At 52.7% G+C, this 18,721-nt stretch overlaps 1 protein-coding gene across 1 annotated transcript in view; it reads left to right on the top strand.

Moving 5' to 3' along the window:
- Positions 1-1,950: 1,950 nt before the first annotated feature.
- LOC140898388 (uncharacterized) overlaps positions 1,951-18,721 on the top strand; it is a 43,588-nt gene continuing 26,817 nt past the window's right edge. Inside the window, exons 1-6 of the mRNA XM_073312157.2 lie at positions 1,951-2,880; positions 5,726-5,813; positions 6,364-6,490; positions 7,048-7,161; positions 7,527-8,649; positions 13,104-13,239. Of these exons, the coding sequence (XP_073168258.2) occupies positions 5,790-5,813; positions 6,364-6,490; positions 7,048-7,161; positions 7,527-8,649; positions 13,104-13,239 (1,524 nt within the window). The 5' untranslated portion in view covers positions 1,951-2,880; positions 5,726-5,789. The remainder of the gene's footprint in view (positions 2,881-5,725; positions 5,814-6,363; positions 6,491-7,047; positions 7,162-7,526; positions 8,650-13,103; positions 13,240-18,721) is intronic.

Here is an 18,721-nt window from a genome sequence, read left to right as displayed (position 1 = left end):
GAGGGGGTGAAGGGAATGGGGGTGCTGAAGGGAGGTTGGGGCAATGCAGGGGAATCAGGGGAGGCTTATGGGGCAGGTGGGAACAGGGCTGCAATAGAGAGAAACTCTGAGTGGGGGGTTGGGCTGGAGGCAGAGCAGTAGCAACACTGAGGGAGAGAAGAGCTGGGGCTGGATGAGTCCGGAGCCGGGGGCGGTGAGCAGCTGGGGAGAGCGTGGGGTGACCCTGGGCAGAGGGCCCAGTGCAGGGAGACACCACCAGCCAAGAGGCCTTGCAGGCGACACTTGGGGATGGACTCATAACCCTGACAGGGGGGAGGGGGTTTGCTGGAAAGAGGGGTTCTGCCACCTAGAGCCTGAGTAGCCCATGCTAGAGGATGCGTCTGACCTGCATCATCCCTGCAGCACGGCCAGGGACTGGGAGGGAGGCCTGGGACTTGTGAGGACTGAACTGCCCTTATATTCCAGAGATGGCAGTTTGTGCTTCCCCCGTGCCCAAAGAGCGGGGTGACATGTTTTCCTTTAACCTTTCCCTTTTTTCCCTTAATTTTTTTTATGAGTTGCTGTTTAATAAATTGTATTTGTTCTGAACTCTATGAAATGGTCAGGGAAGAGGACACTGAAGCATCCAGTTCGGAGAGAGAACCCTGGATCTGGGATATCCCTAACCCCTGTCCTGAGTGACCAAAACAAGATTGGGAGTCGAGTCCCCCAGCAATCCCGGGCCCAGCCTTGTCGGCTTACAAGGACTCTGCCACACAGGAGAGTGGAAGGGAGCCCTCAAGGTCAAGCAGGTCTCTGGGTAAAGGGGGAGGGGGCAAGGACTCAGATCCTTTCGCTAGCCAATTCCACCAGGGCCATGCACAAGCCAGGAAAGTTCCTCACAATAGCGAGACCATTCCCCCGCTTACCTGTGTGCATATTTATTGCACATTCTCCTAAAAGTAATTGAGTATTTTAGGAAAAAGTATCAGAGCGACTCTGGGGGAAGAGGCGGGACGGGGAGGTTCTGGCACTCCTGCTGGAGTGTCCGACTTTTAAATATTACCAAGTTGGCCACCCATGTAGCTAGCTGAGAGGCTGTGAAAAATGTAAACAAGCATGCAAATACCACTTTTCACAGCAGCAGCCTTACTAGCTAGCAATAAATAAATCATAGACTCTCAGGGTTAGAAGGGTTCTCAGGAGGTCATCTAGTCCAACCCCTTGCTCAAAGCAAGACAAATCCCCAATTTTTGCCCCAGATCCCTAAATGGCCCCCTCAAGGATTGAACTCACATCGCTAGGTTTCGCAAGCCAATGCTCAAACCACTGAGCTATCCCTCCCTTCCTCCCTCCCAGATATTGGGGAGGGGGATGTTGATTTGTCTATGGGTAAGGGGACAGTGAGCCCCTTACTGAAATTTAGTGGGGGGGTATGGTTGGCTCTCTCCTACTTCCAAAAGAAAGGGGAAGGGCTAACGAGAAATCAAGATTCGGAGACTGACAATGGGCAGGGGCCAATGCTCCAGGTCAGCCTCATTTGCAGGGCAGGCAGGCCCATGAGGGAGTCAGGAGCCTGGGGTCCTGTCCTCTGTGTGAGCTGGAGTTGGCAGGGCCCGAGCAGGGCGGGAGGCGCTAAGGAGAGAGGAGGGCGGTGCTGGGACCAGAGCAGGGCCGGAGGCGCTAAGGAGAGAGCAGAGCTGGGCTGGGAGCAGAGCAGCACCAGCCAGAAGCAGGGAGGCGCAGCCCAGGGAGCTGAGCTGGGGGCAGAGCAGCAGCAGTGCTGAGGCAGAGGGGAGGTGGGGCTGGAGCAGTCTGGAGCCGGGTGCAGTAAGCAGCTGGGGAGAGCGAGGGGAATGTGAGCAGAGGGCCCGGTGCAGGAAGATGCCCCCAACCAAGAGGCCTTGCAGGCTGCACTGGGAGGGGGATCTTATCTCCAGTGGGGGTGGGGGGGACACTGGGAAGAAGGGTCCTGTCACCTAGAGCCTGAGGGCGTGAGGCCACCACCAGAGCATGTGTCCGACCCCCAGCATCCCTGCAGCACAGCCAGGGCCTGGGCAGGAGGCCTGGGACATGTGAGGAACAGCCTGTGAACTGCCCTGGCATCTCAGAGACGCTGTTTGTGGGTCATCCCACAGAGCGGGGTGACATGTTTTCCTTTAACCTTTCCCATTTTTTCCTGAATTTTTTTTATTAGCTGCTGTTTAATAAATTGCATTTGTTCTGAACTATATACAATGGTCACGGAAGAGGGAGAGCGGAGAAAGTACCCCAGAGTGGGGACAGCCTAGCCCCTGTCCTGAGTGATCACAAGGTTTGGTGTCGAGCCCCTCAGGAATCCTGGGCCCAGCCTTTTCAGGGTGTACGGGGAGACTTTGGCAAACCAGTAAAGTGCCTGAAACCACTATGGCTTATTGCTAAAAGCAGCCAAGTCAGCAGGCTGTAAATTGGCCATTCAGCACTCTCAGTTTGACCAAGGCAGGAGGGGAGGGAGGAGTTTTGGGTGCCACAGAAAGGGCAGCTTGACCCAGTGTCCTTCCTGATAAGAATTGTGTTGAAGTGGCTGATACATGCATTTTCGAAGAGCAGGATGTGCCCCAGGAATGTCTATTGGGGCCTCAAGGCTGCAAACTCTGGAAAAACCCACACCTGGTTAATCGACAATCAGAAGGAACCTCTTGCTTGACTATTTTGAAACTACTTACTTAACAAGTTTTCTTTAAGGGACATGTCATTCTATGACTAATGTATAAATAAGGGGGGAAAGTTTGAGGTAGTTGGACTCTTTTTGGACTCTCCCTCTGGATACATCTTGCAGTCCCCACCGACAGATGGAAGATATGGAAGATTTGGCCTCCGGAAGCCTGCTGCTGTGCCATTTGAGAGCCACACTCAGCTCTGGTAATTATCAAGGGTTGGGGGTGTCTTACAAACCTTTTGCGGACGTGTGTTAGTGTCTGAGACTAAGTAAAGTTTAGCTTTAAGTGAAAGCACTCTTGTGTTGTCCTGTTTGTGCCAGCCATCTATCGGTTGGACGGCCGTGTCTTCTCTGATTTATTTCCTGACACCACCTCGCACAGAGTAAAAGTTACCAAGAGCTTTGGGTTGAAAGAACCCCGGGTAGCAAGGGTTACAAGGACACAGGAGAGTGGAAGGGGAGCCCTCGAGATCAAGCAGGCCTCTGGGTATAAGGAGTGGGAGCGAGGACTCAGATCCTTCTGCTATTCCATTCCACAGGGCAGTGTATAAACCAGGAAAGTTTCCCACTGTCCTGTCCCCACCCCCCACCCCCGCTTACCTCTGTGCATATTTATTGTTTTTTCTTAAAGGTAATTACGTATTTTAGGAAAAACCATCAGAGCACCCACCCCAAAAGCTGCTGGCCGCACTCTGAGGCCATCAAAAAGTTGGTCGTGAGAACCCCTGGGCTAGATGATCCTGATGGGCCCTTCTGACCTTGAAGTCTATGAGTGTAACAGAAGCCAGACACAGAGAGGCAAAGCGCAGAGCATGGGATATCGCTAGGACCCAGGAGCAGGTGGGTGGGAGCGATACTAGGGTCACTCATTCCCGGGTAGCAGGAAGGAAATCGCAGAGGGTGCAGTGACCCTTGGACCCCAGGCTCCTGGCGAGATCCCCGCGCCCCGGCGGCTGGTGCTGGGAGCCCGGAGCCCGGGCTGCAGCCGGGAGAGGGGAACCTCCAGCCGGGCCCTGCCCGCTGCTCCCCGGGAGCCTCTCCCAGGGCAGAGCCCCCAGCCCGGCCCGGCCCCTGCCCCGGGGGGGCCCGCTCGGAGGGAAGGTAAGAGAGACCCGCTCCCCCCCGGTCACCCCTGGGCTGCAGGGGGCGGGTTTGGCCCCGGGCTGCTCCCCGCGGAGCCGGCTGCGATTCCCTGCCCTGGCCCGGGAAAGCTGCCGCCAGCCCCCGGCGTGTGCGGGGCGGGGGGAACCCGGGCCGGGCTAGGGGCTGGGACAAACACACCTAGGTGGGCGTAGCCGGGAGGGGTCTGAAGAGGGACCCGGCGTGGGAGGACAAGAGGAGACTTACAGGTGGGAAGGGCTGTGTCATGGGGCAGGACGGAGGTGAAGGGGGATGCAGGGAGCAGGATGGGATGGGGGCGGGCGTGGCTGAAGGGGGGATGGGCCGATGCAGGGCAATCAGGGGAGACGTGTGGGGCGGATGGGAACAGGGCTGCAATAGAAGGCAACTCTGGGGGGGGTCACTGCGAAGGAAAGGGGGGATGTGGGGAGGGGAGGCTGGGGGGGGAGACTGAGAGCAAGAGCAGACTGGCTGGAGAAGGGAGGGGTCGGGGAAAATGAGCGGGAGAGATATAAGGGCAGCTCACCCACCCCGTGGGGCAGGAGAGGGGGTGGGGCTGCCCCACTCACCAGCCGGACGGGAATTCCTGTAGCGCAACTAGTCAATGAAGCTTTGGAGGAGGGGGCTTCCACCTACGGGCTCAGAAGCTACAAGGCAAATATCCAGACACCCTCCCTGCACACACACACACAGACACCCTGCTCCCAATGTATGATTTTCAGACACACTCATGATTTTGGGGTCTGTCTCCTGAGGGTTCGGGGCTCCCCATTTCCGGGCAGGAGTCAGATCTCGGCCACGCCGGTGTGAGACCGGAGTCACTGCTGACGCTGGCAGGCGGGGAGTGCGGATGGGCCGATGGGATCAGCCTCTGCCTGCCTGTCCCTGGGGGCTGCAGGGGCAGGACAGGGAGGCTCAGTCATTAGCTGCAGCCACCAGAGGGCTCCGGTTATTGCTCAGGGAGAGGAGGAGGCGGGTGCGTGTCTCTCTCTGCTCCTGATATTAGAGCCTTTGAGTTGAGGTCCCTGGGTCAGACACTGCTGCCTCCTCTGCCTGAGAGCCCAGACTGTGAAGCTGCTGCTCCCCAGCGGGGTCTGTGCAAAAGGCAAACCTTCATTAACGCCCCTCTGTGGCCAGCCCAGGTGGACACTTTCTCCAGTGGCTGGAGTCAGCCCCCAGGAGCAGCCCCGGGCTCTGCCCACGCCAGCCCCTGAGCTGCAGGTGACTGGGAGAGACCCGGGGGACAGGGCTGGGGCCGGGCAGGAAAGTGACTCTGAACAAAGGGCCCCTTTCAGGGACCTGCTGGTGAGTTTGTACGGGAGAGGCAGGGGCTCCATGTCAGTCTGCGGGTCCCCGAGCTGCTGCCCTCAGTGACACAGCCAGGCTCACACTGGAGAGCGAGCGCCCATGGGAACGGGACAGTCCCCAGTTCTCCCAGGCAGAGCGGAGAAGGAAGGAGATGGGAAGGGGAATGGTGAGACCAAAAGGGGCAGCAGGAGCAAGAAGTGGGGAGGGAGGATCCCAGCTCCCAGGCCTGCCCGGATCCATTCCCTGCATCACCCCTGGGCAGCCTGACTCTCCTGGGAACAAGTGAAGGAGCTGACAGAGGAAAAGCCAGGTCCTGCCCCGTTGGAGTCCCAGCTTGGGGCCAATGTCAGGGGGAATCCCCCAAAGTGGCTTCTTTGATTCTGCTCTTTTCTAGCCATTGTCTTAGTGACTCTGTCCCTGGGAGGGTTTAAAAGTGTCTCAGGGGGTTCAGTGCTGGTGGGAGGGGCTGGGTCTGTGTTGTGATAAAGTGACTGAGGGTTTTCCCAGCGTGGCAGAGTCCAGAGCGTCTGTCTGCAGGGAGGGAGCCTGGGGGGAATCGGGGTGTGAAATGGACTCAAGCCCCTTCTGAAACCTCCCCCGTTGTCTGTCTCGCCCCAACAGGCTGAGGAATCACCTCCACTTTTCACTCCAGATCGTCCCGTCTTCCAGGGGACAGGGAAGGGAAATGGCTGTGATGGAGCCAGCTCAGGTAGGGGATTTTCAGGGAGCTGCAGGGGGTTTGTTGTGGAGGAGGAGGGGCAGGAAACCCCCAGGGGGAGACAGGGAGGGAACAGCGTGTGATAAACCTGCTGGGACACGTTCAATTTGGAGCCTGATTTTCTGAACAAACCATTTTCAGATGCTGGGAACATCCTCCCATTTCTGAAACAGAAAAAAAAAACCCTGGGCAGGGCTGGGAAAACTGACCAGACTCCCAGTGCTGGAGCCTGAACCCACTGGCCAAAGGTTGCTTTGAAATCAAAAGGGAAGCTGTCGGGATTCCTGTCCCTGTCCCTGGCTCAGAGCTCTGCTTCCCGTATCAGCCTGTGGCTGGCAGGCGAGTGGGAAATGAGAAGACCCTGCCTTGCTCCGTCTGCTGGGGGGGACAAGGAGCTCTTACCTTCTCCCCACCCCATGAAGACTCCTGGCTGCTCTGAGCCAGGTGGGGGTGGGATTTTGCTTTTCTGGGCCTCCTCCCCCATGAATAGCGGGATTGTGGCTGGGGCAGCAGGCGCTGAGTGTGGGAATTGACGTTTCAGATGCCGGTGACCTTCGAGGAGGTGGCTGTGTATTTCACCGAGGGGCAGGGGGCTCTGCTGGACCCCGCTCAGAAAGCCCTCTACAGGGACGTCATGCAGGAGAATTATGAGACAGTGACCTCGCTGGGTAAGCGATACCCGTCCCCTCAGTTATTAGAAGCTGTGGGATATGCATATCTGACTTTGGTCAGATTCTTCCCTGGTGAGTTAGATTGGAGGGGGAGGGTCGCATAATCCACAGCTTCAGTGTGAGAGACCCTTTATCTCCACACCCCATTCTAGGGAACAGGGGATTCAGAAACCTAATGGACAGGCTAATTCATTCCCATCTCTCCAGCTTTCAAGGGGCCAGAAGCAGGGTATTGCCCACTCTGTATTATTTCTCCTTCACACACCATTCACCTTCCTTCCTGGGACTAGCTCCATCCATGGCTTGGAAATAGACAGGACTTTAACACCCGAACTGTGTGTGTGTCAGCAAGTCCCCAGAGCGCATCTACACTGAGAACTCCTAGTGAGGGAGTGGCAACACCCCCCTACCTTCCAGATGTCTGCTGCTCCCAGGGGGTCTGAGCTGCTACAATCCCATGTAGGGTCGGGTTAAACTCAGGGAATGTTCCTTGTGACAAATACTCTACCAAGACTCCATACACCCTGACCTTGCCTGATTTCACCGCTCACCAGGATTCCCCATTCCCAAACCTGACTTGATTGCCCAGCTGGAAAGAGGGGAAGAACCATGGGTCCCGGATCTCCAAGCCACCGAGAAAAGAGAGAGCCCGAGAGGCACCTGCACAGGTGAGGAATAAGGGAAACAGATAAACATCTGGTGAGTGAAGGAAAAAGCTGGGACTCCCAAAAACTTGCTGTGACCAATAGCCCTCAGTTCTGTCCCATCTCACCCAGGTGAAGGCTGCAGTCAGTAGGTGTCATAGCATCAAGGCAAAGATCATTCACGACTTCTCACCCATCCTGTTAGCTGTCGGGAATTTCCTCCCTGACATTGCTTCCCTGGGAGTGTTTGGGTGGGATGTGGAGGCAGAATCCAATGTCTCCATCTCCCCAGCAGTCACTGTGTGGTGTTTTCCCTCTTTGCTATTCCCCTTTCCGTCCTTTTTCCCCGGCACAGGCAGTGACTCCTGTCTGGATTCTCTCTCTCCCAGCAGGTGATAGGACAGTGAGTGAGAACAAGGAGGAGACTCAGCAGCAGGAAGGTCCTGAGAAAGTGGAACCGCAGGAGAGGTTTTTGAGAAGAGCCAAAGGGAATTTTTCCCAGTGCTTGGAGCAGGGAAATGCCTGGGGAGATCGACACAGATCAGAGATGCAGCTGGGAAATTATCCCAGGAAGCAACTGGATAAATCCACTGAACGTGGCGGAGGATGTAAGGCTCCCAAGGAAACCACAGTCAAGCAGACAAGTCACAATGAAGAGAAACCCTGCAAATGTCTTGACTGTGGGAAAAGATTCAGTTTCAGTGCAAACCTTCTTACACATCAGAAAACCCACGCAGGAGAGAAGCCCTATGAATGCTTGGACTCTGGAAAAAGCTTAATTCAGAAGTCACAACTTATTATACAAGAGAGAGTGCACACAGCACAGAGACCCTTTAAATGCTGTGAGTGTGGGAACAGTTTTAGTCAGAGTGCAACGCTTATTACACATCAACGAACCCACACAGGAGAGAGACCTTATAAATGCCTTGAGTGTGGGAAAGGTTTTAGTCAGAGTGCAACGCTTATTACACATGAGAGAACCCACACTGGAGAGAGACCCTATGAATGCTTTGAGTGTGGGAAAGGTTTTAGTCAGAGCTCAGCACTTTTAACTCATGAGAGAACCCACACGGGAGAAAGACCCTATAAATGCCTTGAGTGTGGGAAAGGTTTTATTGCAAGTTCAGCTCTTACTAATCATATCAGAATCCACACAGGAGAAAAACCCTATAAATGCCCTGAGTGCGGGACAAGTTTCAATTTGAAATCAACCCTTACTACACATCAGAAAACCCACACAGGAGAGAAACCACATGAATGCTTGGACTGTGGGAAAGCTTTCCGTTTCAAATCAAACCTTAATGCACATGAGAAAACCCACACAGGAGAGAAACCCCATAAATGCTTGGACTGTGGGAAAACTTTCTGTCTGCGCTCATACCTTATTAAACATGAAAGAATCCACACAGGAGGGAGACCTTATAAATGCCTTGACTGTGGGAAAAGCTTCAGTAAGAGCTCAGAGCTCACCAAACATCAGAGAATACACAAGGGTGAGAGACCCCAGAAATAGCTTGGCTACAGGAAAAGATTCAATTTGACTTCACACTTCAGTGATCCACACAACAGAGAGACCGTGAATGTGCGGGAAGGTTCATCTGGTGCTCCTGGAGTATCAGGCATCTGCAAATCCGCACAGAGAAGAAACCTCTGAGATGTTCTTAGTGTGGAAAATTCTCCAAGTGGAGCTAACACCATGTTGGACATCGGAGACTCCTCCACACATCAGGGAAATTCTCTCAGGGCCCTGACTAGGGCTGGCCGTGGTGACCAACCCATTTCCTTGTTCCCACACACATCAGGGGCATTTGGCTCCCAAGGATCCAGCTGCCCATCGCTGGGGTGAGGACACAGCAGCAGCCGAGCAGCAGCTGGTCAGTGACCTTCTGGCTCTGCCGGGTCTAAGCAAACCCCAGGCAGAGGAGGAGAAGCCCCCATCAGCCCCTCCTCCCTGCTGTAGCCCTGGCTGCTGAGCTGATGGGCCACAGGTGGGGGAACGGAGAGAGAGAAACTCCTCCAGAGGCTCCCTCTGCCTGGCTGAAGTTTCCCCCCTCTCCCTTCCCCTCCCAGCCAGGATCCCCCTGCCATGGAGCTGAGAAGGACACTTGTGCCAGGCCCCACCTTCACCATAGACACCTTTCCACACTCCCCATCTTCCACCAGCCCCTGGGGTGGGCTCCCCCACTGACCTGGAGCTGTTCCCTGCAGGGGGAATGTCCCAGGGGGATGGTAACTCCTCCCCTCCCTGAATCCCCCAGGGTGCTGGTCTCTGGGGGATCCACTGTTAAGGGACCAGGGTGATGGGTTATGGGGAGGAAACTGGGGATTGAATGGTTGAGGCTGGTGGAGCTGGGTGCTGGGGCTATCGAGTGTTTGGGGATCATGGGATAAGAGGCGAGGGAGAGCACAGGGTTAAAGAGGTGCTGCCTCTTATCACTCTCCCCATCTGCCCCTTCTCCCTGCCCCCTCTGCATTCAGACAGCAGCATTAGCAGAGACTGATTTCCACAGGGTCTTTTCTTGGAAGCCTGGATTTCCCACGTCTGCTACAGCAGCATCAGCCTCTGAGAGAGAAGCAGTGTTGCCTAGTAGATAGAGCACTGGCCTAGGACTCAGGAGACATAAGCTCTGTTCCCAACTCTGCCAGCAGGTTGCGGGGTGACCTGAGACAAATCTGTGCCTTCCAGGGAGGGAATAATTTGGTAGTGATAATATCATCTTCTGAGTGTCTATCTAGGGCAGGAAAAGTGGTTGGGATCAGCTAGTGCATCTCCTTTGTTCCTCCACCCTTTTTCTAGTCTAGACTGACCCTTAGCGGTTTATTTCAATCCCCCATTAGCAAAGTGATTGTTAGAGTCACTAAGTGCCCCCTTTGCAGTGAGATTGTCTTATTCCCAGACATCCTCACATTGCTCCTGGTTATGCTGAAAAGCATTTGATTTTTTGTGCTGTTTCTCCCTTATACACCAGCATTCAATAGAGTCTAAAAAAGCGGGAGCAGGGATAGTAAAATAACGTGGTGTTTTACCTTCTGGGTTGTTTGATAGGGATGGGTTGAGTCCGGGGATTCCCTCCTCACCCAGCAACCTCACACATCTTCTCTGCCCAAGTCGTGGAGAGTTTATCCTTTTCCCTTTCTACCCCTCCACCTTCATGTGTGTCCTTTCCCACCATGCTTATGACTCACGCTTTGATTTCTTTGATCCTCAATCAGGCCCCTGAGGGCTGGAGAAGAAAATGTCACATTCCTGAAGGGGACATTCAAGTGAACCCCAAAGCACAGTCTGAGCTTAAATCTGTAGCCCATGAGGTTACTTTGCTAGCTTGCTATATTGCCTAGAGTGCTTTCTTCATTGATTTGATTGATTATATTGTTATCTTCAGGGAGTTTGGTTTATACCGAATCTCAGTGTATATTACTCCGAGTAGCTGGCTGTAATGCAAAGGAGCCTACAGGCCTGTATCCTGTAAGAGGAATTTTAGCTTGAGTCAGTTAGGATAAGTGATTGCAACCTTTGGCATAGATAAATGTCCTATTGGCTACCCCTTTGTCTCTGGGGGAACTGAATGGAGAATCACATGAGGAACCGTAGGTGTTTACCTTAAGTCTGGAACAGAGCGGTAACCACAGGGTGCATCGCAGCAGAACATGGAAGTTATGATTAATGTCAAAGTTAATGGTTTCAGGGATGAGATAATCAATATTAACATGTATGAATTTATGTATGAATATGTCACAATATTTTAGCCTATAGAATAAGTGTACCTGAAGATTTATCTGGGTGAGGAAATAAGATTTGGTCATGGAAGATTGGGCACGGCTATGAATATTCATGCCATTGTGAGGACCCTATAAAAGGGCAAACAACCATGCCGAGTGGTCACTCGTTCCTCACTCTGTATACCTTCTATTACGCTATCCACTCATCTTGGCAACAGAGCTACTCATCATCCGGTCCTGACCTCCACCTAGGCCAGGGGTGGCCAACCTGGGGCTCCGGAGCCACATGCGGCTCTTCAGAATTTAATATGCGGCCCCTTGTACAGCCACTGGCTCCGGGACTGGCGCTACAGGTGCCAACTTTACAGTGTGCCGGGGGGCGCTCGCTGCTCCACCCCTGGCTCTGCCACCGGCCCTGCCCCCACTCCACCCCTCCCCTGAGTCTGCCATGCCTCGCTCCTCCCACTCCCTCCCCCCAAGCCTCCTGCGTGCCAGGAAACAGCTGATTGGGAGGCGCTGGGAGTAGGGGGGGCGTGGGGGAGTGGAGCTGATGGGGGGCTGCTGACATTACTGTGGCTCTTTGGCAATGTACATTGGTAAATTCTGGCTCCTTCTCAGGATCAGGTTGGCCATCCCAGACCTAGACCATCAAATCTATCAGGCATGCCAGAGACAAGGCTGGTCCTCTGTCTCCTGCTACCCGGTCTTCAGGGAAGGGTGTGAGCATGCTACCTTAAATAGTCTTTAGAGTAGGAATGTTACCACCAGGAACTTTAGAATTGTATTACTTATTTGTGACTCTGTGCCTTGTAGCTTTGATTGCTTTTTCACTTGTTTTAATAAAGATCTTAAAACTCTGGCATTGCCCTCAGTGTCAGTGCCCTGGCCACACACCCCAAGAGTCCGCTCCTGATGTAGACTATCCATGTTCTTTAACCCCCTAGGAGCCTGAATTGGGACACGAACCTAAATTATTCTAATCAGATCACTGGTGAGCCATAACAAACTAGCCCCCATAAATTCAGGTCTACAAATCCCAGCCTCCATCTATTGGTAAAGTGGCATCTGGAGTTCTTCCAGCCAAATCCAGATCATTTGTAGACAGGAAGTTTTTGGTTAGGTTTGTCTTGTTTTCCTCTTTCTTTTATGACGATGATGCTTAAAACTTTTGTCAATAACAGAGCCAAATAATGCAGCAGTGCTGAGTAAAGCAGGTTTGGCCTGTTCAGAAGGAAATGGGCAAATTTGTTCTCCAAATTTTGAATCTTAAGATTCTCTGGGATTTCACTTCATGAATGAGAAAGTGGTTTGTAGCCCACCCTGGATTGTGGGTTTTTCTCTTTTTGGTGAAGGCTGTTCTGTCATGTATTTTGATATTAAATTATTCTGACAGGATGGAGCTCGGATTTATTGAGGACTTCAAAAGACAAATGATCACTTTCCAAAATAGTCCTTTCTGATTTTCTTTTCACGTTTCCCTAGCCTTTGTCGTGAGATTTTTCTTGTTCTTAGAACAATGAAAATGACGAGTATCTAGCCACAAAAACACTGAGGGCGAGTGCTGGATACGCACTCCGAGAGTTAGAGACGAAGGGTCTGTCTACACTGGCAAGTTTCTGTGCAGTAAAGCAGCTTTTTGCGCTCCAGCTGCAGAGGTGCACACACGGCCAAGCCACTTTGTGTGCAGAAACTGCGCAGCTGCAGTGCAGTGAAAAATCCACCCCGATGAGAGGCGTACGGCTTTCTGCGCCGGGCTACAGTGCCGGGGTGTCAGTGTGAACACCGTGGCGATTACACCATTGCAACTGGCCTCCAGTCATGTCCCACAATGCCTGTTCTCGCCTCTGCGGTCATCGGTTTGAACTCTACTGCCCTGCCCTCAGGTGACCAACCATCAGCCCTACCCTTTAAAGTCCTTGGGAACTTTGAAAGTCCCCTTCCTGTTTGCTCGGTGATGCGTGCAGTGGTCTCAGCGTATATGTCCAGGTGATCATGCCTGCTCCATGCACCAGGTGATCCCCCCCCTTAGAGCAATGCCGAGCTGCTTGAGCTCATCAGCATCTGGGGAGAGGAGACTGTCCAGTCTCTCCTCCTCTCCAGCCATAGGAATTATGATACCTATGGGCAGATTTCACGATGCATGACAGAAAGGGGCCATTGCAGTGCAGGGTCAAAGTGAAGGAGCTGCGGAACGCCTACCACAAGGCGCGGGAGGTAAACCACCGCTCTGGTGCTGCACCCGTGAGCTGCCGGTTCTACAAAGAGCTGGATGTGATACTTGACGGCGACCCCACCACTGCAGAGACCATTGCGGATACTTTGGCGGCTCAGGGGACAGTCGAGAGTGGACTGAGCCAGGAGAAAATCATGGACGGGGATGTGGTGCGGGAGGGGGACGCAGAGGCAGAGGATGACTCGTTCACAGATGCATGAAGCCACGAGCTCTTCTCTACCCTGGAGGTGGCCAGCCAGTCACAGCGGTTGGAGTTTGGTGAGGCGGAAACAGGACAGGAGGCCCCTGGTAAGTGGCTTTGATTTTGGGATTCGCTGAAGTGAGTTGTTGGCGGGTAGGAGGGCTGGAGAAGGCCGTCTTGTGTCTGTGTGCTGAGCTTGTGGGAGCGATTTGCAGAAGCCTGCCCTGCATCTGTGCGATGCGCTTACCACCACATGCCTAGGAAAAGCGGCAGAACAGGGTGTTGATGGACTCCCTCACTTCATGGGAATCTACCTCAGAGATCTCCATGAAACTCTCATGGAGATACTGGGCGATCCGCTGCCGCAGGTTCTTTGGCAGAGTTGCTTTGTTTCTTGCCCCATTAAGGGTAACTGTTCCCGCACCACTCAGCCATCGCTGGGGGGGTGCGGGGGGAGGGGGAGGGGAGGCATTGCTGCACACAAGCAAGCCGCATAAGGGCAAGGGCAGAAGACGCAGTGTTGGAGAAGACCTTCCCTTGATTCCCTGCTCACCCTCAGCTGCAAGATATCTTCCATAATGAAGACTGCCTGTGGAAAATGTGGGGACAGTAATGATTTTAATGCCCCCCTACAGTGCTGACTCTCCCCAAGAGCCACGTGCCTAGGGTGACCAGATAGCTAGTGTAAAACATTGGGACGGGGGTGGGGGATAATAGATGCCTATATAAGAAAAAGCCCCCAAAATCGGGACTGTCCCTATAAAATCGGGACATCTGGTCATCCTACATGTGCCCATTGCACAGTACTGTCCTGGAACATTGAATTCCCATGCCCCTATGGTTACTCACCATTTTGGGGGTCTTGTTGCTCATGTTGTTTGCCTGGGGTCAGCCAGTCAGTGACAGGTATGTGAATAGTGGCTGTGTTTTTAAACCCTGATTCGGTGCTCTCTGTGTTGCAAACAATAGTGCTTCTGTAAAATGGTGCATTTTGGCTTCACAGATCTGACCTTGGGAGCCCAGCCTCCCTCTTCCTTATCGCTGGCTGAACGGCTGCACAGGATTAGAAAGAGACCACAGAAAAATAGGGAAGACAACAAGAAAAAAAAGAATTGAAGGAATGGTGGGACAGCGAGAAGAGGGACCAAAAGGAGAATGCGGCAGGCCAGAAAGAAGCCACGGAGCAGCTCAAAAACGTTACGGAGCACCAAGCGGACATGCTGCAGGTGCTCATAGGACTGCAAACCGAGCAGCTCTGCTCCCACCCGCCCCTGCAGCTGCTGTCGCAAAACTCTTTCCCATGCTCCTTCCCCCCCCCCCCCCATACTGCCAACACACTCTTATCAACATCCTGGCTCCAGGCAGTACCTGCTGCATTCCGCACATGCCCTGTCACTCTACTCCAAAGAACAAGGTTGCATATGATACCTGGACATACACAAATCTTTAACCGTCCTGGGACCCCACTTCTTCCTGGGACCCTCCCTTCCCCCATCCACCACAGCGCAATCACCTCCTAGCATTACAAGCATTGAACTCCCGGACATAGCAACAAAGGTTAGTGGCTTTCAACTTCAAATTGCTTCCTCCAGGCTTCCCTGAGCCTTAAGCCCTGCGCTGTGCCCCTGTAATAGCCCTGGTCTCTGGCTGTTCAAATGGAGCCCTCAGGCGCTGAGCCTCAACGGTCCAGTCTGAGTGAAACTTTCACCCTTCCCTTCACAAATATTATGGAGCGTACAGAATGCAGCTATAAGCATAGGAATATTGTCATCGGCCAGCTCCAGCCTCCCATATAGGCAGCACCAGTGGGCCTTTAAATAGCCAAAAGCACTCTCAACAGTCATTCTGCACTTGTTCAGCCTGTTGTTGAACTGCTTCTGGCTGCTGTAAAGGTTCCCAGTGTATGACTTCATAAGCCAAGGCATTAAGGGATAGGCAGGGTCTCCTAGGATCACAATGGGCATTTCAACTTCCCCTACGATGATCTTCTGGTCCGGGAAGAAAGTCCCTGCTTGCAGCTTCTTGAACAGGCCAGTGTTCTGAAAGATGCGTGCGTCATGCACCTTTCCAGACCAGCCTGCGTTAATGTCCGTGAAACGCCCACGGTGATCCACAAGAGCCTGGAGAAATACCCCTTCCTATTAATGTTCTCGGAGGCTAGGTGGTCTGGTGCCAGTATTGGAATATGTGTGTCATCTATCCCCCCTCCGCAGTTAGGGAAGCCCATTTGTGCAAAGCCAGCCACAATGTTACGCGTGTTGCCCAGAGTCACGGTCTTTCATAGCAGGATGCGCTTAATGGCCCTGCACACTTCCGTCAACATGAGTCCAACGGGCGACTTCCCACTTTGAACTAGTTAGCGACTAATCGGTAGCAATCTGGAGTAGCCAGCTTCCACAGTGCAATCGCCAAGCGCTTCTCCACCGGCAGGGCAGCTCTCATTCTCGTGTCCTTGTGCTGCAGGGCTGGGGCGAGCTCATCACACAGTCCCATGAATGTGGCTTTCCTCATCCGAAAGTTCTGCAACCCCTGCTCGTCATCCCAGACATGCATGATGAGGTGATCCCACCACTCAGTGCTTGTTTCCTGAGCCCAAAGGTGGTGTTCCACTGTGGTCAGCACCTGCGTGAATGCTATAGGCAATTGCAAGTCATAGATACTGCATGTGGCGAGATCAATGTCGGACACCTCTTGCCTTTGCAGTTTAAGGAATAAGTCCACGGCCACTTGTGATGTGTTAGTAAGAGCGAGCAGTATATTGGTCAGCAGTGCAGGATTCATTCCTGCAGACCGATGAGGCAGAGCCTGCAGTGAACAAACGGTTGAAAGATGGTGCCAAATGCGGATGGAAGCCAAGGGATTGCTGGGAAGCGAAGCAATGCATCACGGGGCATTGGGACAGGACCCAGGATGCCCCGCGACCCCCTCCGCCTTCCCACAACACTTAGCAGCAGAAGAGGGAGAGATGCTCTCTGGGATAGGTGCCCAAAGTGCACCCGCCGAATACCGATGCACGTACCGCAAGTGTAAATACGCTATTGCGCACGCAGCTGACAGTGTGAACACACAACAGCGGTTTCCCTTCAGCGTTCTCTGAGCGGTGATGTAACTTTACTGCACAGAACCTTGCCAGTGTAGACATACCCTGAAATGGGTAAGGAAGTTACTGCCTGATCCCTGCAGAGATGTGACATACAGTCAGGAGCGGGACGGGGAGAGAGTGGGTGGGTGTACAGGGCCTTGAAAGGGCACTGTTTGCTCTTGCAAGCCAGAGAGCTGAGGTTGAGAACTGTGAACTCACTGCACATGTCCCAGAGAGAGAGAGAGAGAGGAAATGTCCTACGAGTGCTGGATGAAGTCATCCTTGAACTTTAAAGGACTACCAATGATGCCCCAAGAGAACTGATGTGGAGAGGGATCGGCGTCTCCCCATTGCTGAGAGGAGGATGCCGGGCAAATGCCTCTCTCATGGATTGTGTTTTTCTACCAGCTTTAACTTGTTCCTCTTTCCCTGGGGCACGTGTGTGGCTGGAGCAGCAATGTGCTGAACTCGGGCTGAAATGCACCCTGCCGAGCTGGGCGTTGGATGGGGAGGGGGTTAGGTTTTATTTCTTGGTTTGAAAAGAATAAAGAAGAATTTAGTTTCTCAAACCCCCAGTGTCTCTTGTACTGAATAATGGGGGGAAGGGGGAATGGTCTTTAATGCAGTCACTCAGACGCTGTCTGGCTGTCACCCGTTGACGCAGCTGCGGAAAAGACTGGTATCATTCTGGGATGTATTAACGTGAGTGTGGTATGTAAGTTGCGGGACCCGCTCTGCTAGGCACTGGGGAGTCCTCAGCTGGAGTCCTGTGTCCAGTTCTGGGCACCACACTTTAGGAAAGATGAGGACAAATGGGATTGAGTCCCGAGGAGAGCAACAGAAAATGATCAAAGGTTTAGAAAACCCGACCTGTGGAGGAAGGTTTAAAAAAATGGATCTATTAGTCTTGAGAAAGGAAGACTGGCGATGGTCTGCAGCCATGCTACGGGCTGTTATAGAGACTGGGAATCAGTTGTGCTCCATGGCCACTGAAGGTAGGACGAGAAGTAAAAGTGTTAAGCTGCGAGGAGGGAGATTTAGGGTAGAGATTAGGAAAACTTTCTAACCATCTGAATATTTAAGCTCTGGAATAGCTTCCAAGGGAGCTTGTGGAATCCTCAGCATTGGAGGTGGCTTGGTTTTTTAAGCCCCTTGGCGGTGTTATTTCACCATCCCTGAGCTCCACACACTGCAGGTTCCGGCTGTGACATTTTCTCAGGGTGCCCCAGACTGTGAATCTCCTTGTTACCCCCTGCCTCAGTGCAAGGGAAACGTACTTCCGCTTAACGGGCCTCAGTTTCCTGTCACCCCCAGCCTTCAGCTCCGCACCCAAACTCCCCAAGGCTCTGCCAGTCCTTACTTTGCCTGGCAGGTTAACACTAGGCACAGCCTTGCCCTTGAACTCCTCTGAAGTGTCCTTCTGTAGTGTCCAGCCCCTCTTCACTGGACACTCAAATTCAAAGGCTGAGGCAAGTCATCCCCAAAGGGACAATACCAGCTTGTTAGATTCAGTTGAGGATCAGTGCCAATATAACATCACAGCATTGAGATATGCATTTTAATGAAAACAAACAGGAGTTTATCAACTAAGGTTAAAAGATAGTGAAGCAATAAGACCAACAGGTTACTCGTCAAACACCAGGTATAACAGGATTCATATAGTCCGAGTTTAACGTTAACAAGTGTAATCCATGGCTAAAACATTCTCCCAAGGTCACCAGCCAACGTTGCTGGGATCCCCCTTTCCATGAATGCAAAACACGTTCTCCTGTTTGCTTCCTGAAGGATTGCAGGGTGATGTTCTTCTCCTCCAGGTGTCCAGTAAACCGCTGAAGTGCCCCCCCCCCCACCCCATTGTTGGTTCTCCAGTGTGCTCTTTCTGTTGGTCCTAAATGTCAGTGGCTCTCAACCTTTCCTGACCACTGTACCCATTTCAGGAGGCTGATTTGTCTTGCCTACCCCCATGTTTCACCTCACTTCAAAACAACTTGCTTACAAAACCCGACAGAAAAATACAAAAGCATTGCAGCCACCCTATTATTGAACATTTTCTCATTTTTACCACATCATTTTATAAATCAATCGGAATATAAATATTGTACTTACATTTCAGTGTTTGGTATATAGAGCTGAATAAACAAGTCAGTGTCTGTATGAAATTTTAGTTGGTCCTGACTTTGCTAGTGCTTTTTATGTAGCCTGTTATAAAACGAGGCAAATATCTAGAGGAGTTGATGTACCCCCTGGAAGAGCTCTGTGTACCCCCAGGGGTACAACTACCCCTGGCTGAGAACCACTGCTATATGCAAACAGGACTTCAAATGTGTTTGCAAACAGGACTTACAATGCTTCATCGACATGTGAACTG

This window comes from Lepidochelys kempii, chromosome 14, assembly GCF_965140285.1.
Source record: "Lepidochelys kempii isolate rLepKem1 chromosome 14, rLepKem1.hap1, whole genome shotgun sequence".
Taxonomy (NCBI): Eukaryota; Metazoa; Chordata; order Testudines; family Cheloniidae; genus Lepidochelys; species Lepidochelys kempii.
Note: the sequence above shows the minus strand (reverse complement) of the source record. Positions and strands in the feature narration are given on the sequence as shown.